Source organism: Plecotus auritus, assembly GCF_963455305.1.
Source record: "Plecotus auritus genome assembly, chromosome: 8".
NCBI classification, from domain to species: Eukaryota; Metazoa; Chordata; class Mammalia; order Chiroptera; family Vespertilionidae; genus Plecotus; species Plecotus auritus.
In genome coordinates, this window is record NC_137782.1 from 85,146,865 (window position 1) to 85,154,209 (window position 7,345).

Below are 7,345 nucleotides of genomic sequence, written 5' to 3' on the forward strand. Positions count from 1 at the left end.
CCAGACTCCTAAGGACAATGCTGCTGGACCACTTTTCTTGCTAGGGCACTGCTCATAGTAGCAGCCACCTCTCACTCCCACACACCAAAGCTGTCAACTTTATCTAAGATGTATGTTGAAATCTCCATCTGCGCCTTCACAACAGTAACTACTCAGTTTAAAACTGAAGAATTCAGCATTATGTAGCTGTATAAAAATGTCCGAATATTTGATTAATTCAATTTTCTCCTAACTTCTGCTTTATTAAAACTTTCAGAGCACTGTATATAAAATTCAGCCAGTTCCACCAACCCAGGAAAAGGGGCCCAGAAGATTTGTATATTAAAGACAGTGTTTCTAATCGCCAATAGAAACGAGAATGATTTAATATTGCATGGGACCTTGTTATGTGGAATTGATTGTTTGAATATGAGCCATAGACTGAGACTCCCTCATGACTGCTGTTTGTGTATCTCAGGGAGCAAATAATACCAAATCTTGTGCAGAAGGACACACAACTGGGATTCTAGAGATGCCCCAAGAAGGATTGTTTCTTTAATTCATCCCAAAAAAATAATCCCATAATGCATTTTAAAATGCATTGACACAAGTCCTTTGTATGAAGTTGTTATGGTTACAGAAGGAAAAGTAAATAAATATTTGTGCACACAGATAGAACATGACATCCTACAGTGAAAACAATCTCCTCTGAAAAAATTTCTTTCAAAGTCAGAGATGATGCCATGAGCTAGTGATGGGTGTGGAGCAACCTTTAAATTCAGTTCATGGTATTTGCATTGTTTAATTATGGAAAATGGGGTTTGGGGGAAGGGGAGGTGGACAGACATGCAACCCAAGGCACACTGTTATTTGTTTATTTTCTATAGGTGATGTCATAAGCAAGGGTTTTGCCCGTGTTCTAGTTTATCTCCAATAAATAAATATGTACAAATATGCTGAGTTTACAAAATAGTAGAAAAAATATTTGTCACAAAAGATACACATTTTTTCCCATTCATAATTTCATTCCTAGCTTAGTTGAACCAAAAACCCTGTTTAATGATGTCTAAAGGAGTGTACCTAGTTTTTTCTACTAGAAATTAAGATTCCTCAGTTTCTTGGTAATAAAGGCCCTGACTTGGCCTGCTACTTATTACTGATCCCCATCTGCTCAATTCCAGAAGTTGGAAGCTGTCTGAAACCGTTCTTCTTAAACCATACTGGCAGATAAGCCCCTGCAGAACTTGCTAAAATACAGATTCTCATGGAGTCAGTAGAGTGGAACCCAAGTTTCTGCATTTCTAACCAGCTGCTGGGGGAGGGCGAAGACAGCCCCCATTTCTTGTGGGGAGCAAGTTCCAAGTGGATGAGGTGAGAAGGCCCCTCTGAAATAGGAGACATTCTCACGGGCCTGATCAAGGTTAGGGCTTGGCTTGGGCATCCCCCAGGTTCCATCCCCAAACTCCCAAATGCCCCCAAAACAGTAAAGCTGGTTTTATTTTAGCCTACAAATGACAAAAACAGTGAGTCAAAATGGTAATTGGCATGAATCAGGCAACTCATAACTTTCTTAAACTATCTCCTGGGAAATGATTCCTTTTTCTTTCAATCTAGAGCAATCATGTGAACATTCCAACACTGTTAAAAATAACAACAGCAACAACAACAATAATAATAAAGGAAACTGCATAAAAGCTTAACAACAATGACTATCTTTCAGTCCAAATCAAAACACCGATAATAAAACCCAGGCTCACTGTTTAAAAAACAAACAAACACAGAACTCCTTGGGTTGAATTTCTAAGACAGTCCAGCATCATTAATTTAACAAATGCCTCTCACATCTTAACCTTTGTTAAAATGATATTGGCTATGGAAGCATGAAACTTCAGGATAAATTAGCAAATCTGGTGAAAGAACAAATGCCCAGCCATTCTTATTTTTAGTGCTTTTGCTCTCTTTCACATAAGAGCTCTGCCTAGGCAGACAGCTAAAAGTAGAAGTAGGGTCAGTCAGATACAGGTAAGGTGACTCAGATGGGTTGGCCCAGTTCCTGGAAGGGAAAATTGAGAGGAATGAGAGGGGGAAATGAGGCTTGGCTTCATAAATGTGAGAGGCTGCAAAAAAAAAAAAAAAAAAAAATTCACCAAGATAGTTTAACTACCACTTGACAAGTGGGAGTATATAAATACATAGATAGGGAAGGTGAGAAAGAGAGCGGGAAGGTAGGGAGGGACACAATGTGGGTATGAAGACATACAGGTAGGGAAAATAGAAAAACAAGTCGTAAATACTTAAAAAAATAAATATTTTAGTCATCAACATGACACAATCACACTCACTAGTCCATCGGATCACAGTCTGCCCAATAGTGCTCACCCCTCCTGCCCTACAGAGGGCATGGAGCACTTTGCAATCTTCATATTCATTTTAAAATTGCCATCTCTGCCCAGTAGTCTGGTGACATCATGGAAGTAACCGGGGTGCATCCTCCTTCCAGTCCCTCCTCCCCAACCATTCCTGGAGTCGGCAAAAGAAGGGATGGGGGTCTCCTCCAGTTCTGATGCCAGCTAAGGTGCTTCGGGAGTAAGGCTGGGGGAGGAGGCCAGGGAATGAGGCACATGAGGAAGAAAAGGCCAAGCCAACACCTGGGGCCAGGCAGGGAGACCCCTCAGAGTTTCTGAGGCATCTGCTCTGTTCGCCCGTGCTGCAGCACCACCTCCTTGGAGGGGACCCCGCACTTGTACTCCAGCTCAACCTGCATGGCGCCTTGCTTCTTGCGCAGGTGGCAGATGAGCGCCAAAAGCGCCACCACCAGACACAAGCTGGAGATGGAGATGCCAATGAGTACGCCAGAATGCACAGACCCTGCAGGCCTGGGGCTCGAGGTGACGCCAGGTGTCGGGCTGACCGGAGGTTCCCCAGAGCCCCCGTCCTCGACTTCCTTCACGGGGTTGGGGTCACAGTCGCTGCCAGTCTTGACCATGCCGGGCCTGCAGATGCACTCATAGGTGCCAGGGAGGTTTTTACAGGAAAGTGCATTGATGCAATTGCCATTGGCGCACTCGTCGATGTCGGTGCACACTGAGCCCTCGTCCAGAATGTAGCCCTCAGGGCACTGGCAGCTGTCAGGGGAGTTGGGATCGCAGTCGGCTGGGCATTCGGTCTGGTTGCAGAACATCTGGCACTTGTGAGGGGCGTGGGGGATGGGCGCGAAGCCCTCCGCACAGATGCAGCGGTATGGCGGGAATTCCGTTTCCTTCAAGGGCTGGCACTGGTACTCGCAGTTATTTCCCATGCACAGGTCCGCAGCCTCGACGCACTCACCGTTCACCAGGTCGTAGCCAGGATGACAGAGGCACTCGAAGCTGCCCTGCGTGTTGACACAGAGCTGAGGGCATGGGCTAGGCACTTGCATGCAGTCGTCCACGTCCTCGCACCCGTGCTGGTCCGCAGCCAGCTTGTAACCCACATCGCACATGCACGAGTAGCCGCCGGGCACGTCGGGGTTGCGGTGGCACAAGTGATGGCAGAGTTTGTCGCACAAGTGCTCCTCAGGGGCGGTGCAGGAGCGCCCGTCGGCCTCCGGAGCGGTGTCAGTGGGGCAGAGGCAGCGGGACTCCCCGGCGCTCCGGCTGCACACGTGCTCGCAGCCGCCGTTCTCCACGCCGCAGTCCCAGGCGCCCGGCCTGGCCCGGCCCCAGCGGCCCTCGGCCTCGCCTGGCCTCAGCTCGCACACCAGCTCCATTCCAAAGGGCGCCACCTCGGCAGAGCTGCCCAACGGCAGCGCCTGGAAGTCAGCACCTCCGGCCCCGAACGGGGTGCTGTAGTTGACTGAGATGCTGGCGGTCGCCAGGGCACCGGACCCCACAGAGAGAGGCCTGCAGGAGGCTGCGAAGTGGAACTCACAGAGGAAGCCATCGGCCTCCGTGGTGCACTGCTGCTCCTCCCAGGACGGCTCACCTGGTGCGGGGACGCCAGCCTCCGAAACTGCCACGCACAGCGGACCGCAGAGAGACGCGGGGGCCTCGTGGAGCCGCGCCCACCTGCTGTAGCTGGTGCTGTTGTCGCCCGTAACCCATTGGAAGCCCCGCAAGGGACCTAGGTGACCCGGGTCGCTGCAGCCTGGCGGGAGCTTCAGGCCAATCCAGAGGCGCGGGCTCTCGCCCCCTCCGCTGCCGCTCAGTAGAAGGGAGATGACATCAGCGGCCACCGAGGAGCGCACGGTCATCAGGTGGCCCCGCAGGCGCTCGCAGACCTGGCTGGCGGCGAGGAAGGTCGCAGGGCCCCGGAAGAGCGCAAAACAGTCTTGTCCGATGCACTGGCTTCCGTGGGGCTGGGGCTGAGGGAGCGCCGGGAGACCCAGGGCTGCAGAGCCCAACACGCCGAGGAGCAGGACCCGCAGCATGCTGTCCCGCACACCGCGTGCAGGCGCTGGCGACCGCGCAAGCGCCACCGCCGGTCAGAGCCCGGCCGTTTCTAAGAGGCGCTGGGCGCTGGTGGCGACAGCTGTTCGCGTCTGTACCGGAGCAGAAGTGCCGGGCTGCGTGGGGCAGCCTAGGCGAAGCAGCCTTTGATATGCCGGTGAGCCAGGGCGAGTTTATAAGAGCGCAGCCCTCCCTCCTGGACGTTCGGGAAAAGGAAGGAAGTGCTGGTGGGAAGGGCTGATGCTGCATTCTCGGATTACTGGGTTCTCCCGACTCCTAGTGCCCGCCCTCGCGCCTGGGATCTCCTGGCCGGGATGAGAAAACGCGCCCAGGCTCTGGGCGGTCCTGGGCGGGGCTGCCAGGCGCAGACACCACCCCTGTCGACCGGGCGACACTCCGGCTCCCTCCACTCGGACTCCAGGTTCGCCGCCCATCCTAATCTCTTGGTCCTCTTTCTTTTTCTTCATAAATAAGCTACTATCATCAATTTCAAGGACAGCCTGTATTGTAGAACCCTGGGAAGACGAGGAGAGGAGGGCTCTGAATGAAGGATGAGGGGAAGTAGTGCTCAGCACCTGCGGGACTCTGGGAGAAGGTATTCAACAGAGGAGGATTTGGGAGGGGCTGCCTAGGGCGTGGACTTCCCCAAAGATGCAATCGAAAGGGGAGAGAGCTGGACCCACCCTCGCTCTGAAAACAGGGGTGCGCTCAGTCCCACAACACAGAGGGTGTGGCTAGACTAAGACAATGAGCGAAGGGAGAAATAGTCTAACGCCCGCGACTCCGCCTCCCGCCCATGCCCTCCCCCCTACCCCCCCCAACACACACACACACACACACACACACACACACACACACACACACACAGCTAGGGACACAGGAGTCTCTGAGCGCCATCGGCCTAGGCGAGACCTCATCAGTCTCAGGGATACTGTCAGGGCTCCGAGGTCCCTGCAGAAGCGGTGGCAGGCAAAGGAGCCCTATGGGGGCGGGTGTGTTGGGGAGCGCATTTGCCAGTTTGGTCTGTTTTTGTCCAGCTTCACATAGTCCGTCCATCTTCAAGGGGTGCACGGAAGCCCTCTCTGGCAGGCGCTGTGGGCTCTAAGCAGATCCTACTTCGATCTGGTAAGGATTTTTTTTTTCATTTGGCTGAAAGATCAGAATGAAACAGAGATTCATATAAATGTCACTTGTGTGGCAAAGGACATTGAAGAGGGGCGACCCTGTGGAGTGGCGGGGCAGGGAGAACTGGGAGGAGGCGATGGGAATCTGTCACTTTGGCGACCTTTTCCGCTTATTCACTTACCAAGAATGCGGAGGGGTGTGTCCAAAATACAACGGAGAGTAGTAAACTTTTTTTTTAATAACACCCTTTGCTGTCTCTTGGCTATTGTCATCCACAACGAATTACCAGTAGGCGACGCTGTTGAACTCTAAACAAAGCTGAAGAAATTGGAAATCTCCACACTTGGGCTGAAAGGGTTAAGAGTGTTGGGAGTACAGCGGCCTGGCCTTGGCTGGGGGGGGGGGGGGGGGGGGGGGGGGGGAGGGGGGGGTGTCAGGCAAGGGCACCCCAGGAAGCCCTTCCGATCCCTAGACCTACCTATGGAGGGCTTGCCTCCCTAGTAAGATCAGGAGAGTGTGGTGGGGTCCTCATGAGAGAGACAAGCACCTTTTTGCTGGACTGGACTGACTACAGTGATCAAGGGGGCTGGACGGGGCTGGACACTGTGAAAGTGAAAGGGGACAGGTACATTGGTCCCTTTCTGCACTCCCTGCCGCCTGGAGTCCAGAGCTGGGACCAGCAGAGCCTCCTGATTATCCCACTGAGCAGCGCTGCTAGGTCCTGGGAAAGCTGCCCCAGCTCCCTCACAGAAACTGGAGGTCCGAGTCTGAAGCTCCCCAGAACGGGGAGACTGCTCCTCTGGAAAAAGGAAGGGAAGATCAGCAGATTGGAGAGTCCAGCTGTTCCCAGTGGGAGCAGGGCAGGCACTGGCCTGACATCCCCTGGCCGCCTGGGCTGTCCGGGGTGATGACTCCTCAGGTGCAGCCAGCCCCTGGGCATGGCCTGCAGACGTGGGGGACATTGTCTGGGTGCATGAGACAAGAGCGGGGACAGGACACCTGGTTCCAAATTAACTAAGAATTTCAAAACGGTGACAGCAAAGCATTAAACAAAGCCTGGGGCCCTCCAGAGCCTGCCAGCCCTAAAAGAAGCTGTGAGACATCCAAGCATCTGGGCTTGTCCCACACCATTCTTGTTCACTTCTTGGATAGGTTCTAGCTGATTCACCATGACCATCTTTGATGGGACACCCTAGTCATGTCTCATTAAACCCATTACTGACTCTTGAAAGAAAAAGGAGGGGAAAAAAAAGATTAGAAGTCTGAGAATAGCCTAGTAGCTCAATGATGTCTCTGAGACTCAGGCTAACCCTAGATGAGGAAGTGTTGAATATTTCCATATAGAAAGAAACCATGGCAACAGCTAAGTGGAGTGGAGCATTGACCATGGGTGGGTTACCCTGTAAAAGGATGGATGGGCACACCTACTTGGCCTTTCTGATCCCTCAGACCTTACCTCTAGCCCTCAGCAGAAATCGCCCCTGCCTTCTAGGACAATCTGTCAATCCTTGCCCCTCTCCAGCCATCACTTTGAGCCTTTTTTACCTGCTTTAAACTACCCTCACTGTCTCTGTGCCTCCAGCACAAGATGGGCCACGCCCTCTGGCTCTATGTGAATGACACTCAGCTCCCTCTCCTTGACCAGCCCCTGGGTCTGCCACCCTCACCAGGGTTTACCAGCCCAGGTCTGTTTTACTGGAACAGCTCATTAAGGAACACTGCTTGTCTCCTAAATACTGAAGCCAATAACTTCTTTTCATCTTTCTAGACACTGCTGTTTGTGCTGTTTGTACTCTTGAGTCCTCACCATTCTC

At 52.5% G+C, this 7,345-nt stretch overlaps 1 protein-coding gene across 1 annotated transcript; it reads right to left on the minus strand.

The window, feature by feature from the left end:
- Window positions 1-831: 831 nt before the first annotated feature.
- On the minus strand, window positions 832-4,546 carry THBD (thrombomodulin). Its single transcript, XM_080684258.1, has one exon. The coding sequence runs from the start codon at window positions 4,385-4,387 to the stop codon at window positions 2,651-2,653; it is 1,737 nt and encodes a 578-aa protein (XP_080540384.1). The 5' UTR covers window positions 4,388-4,546; the 3' UTR covers window positions 832-2,650.
- Between the last annotated feature and the right edge of the window lie 2,799 nt (window positions 4,547-7,345).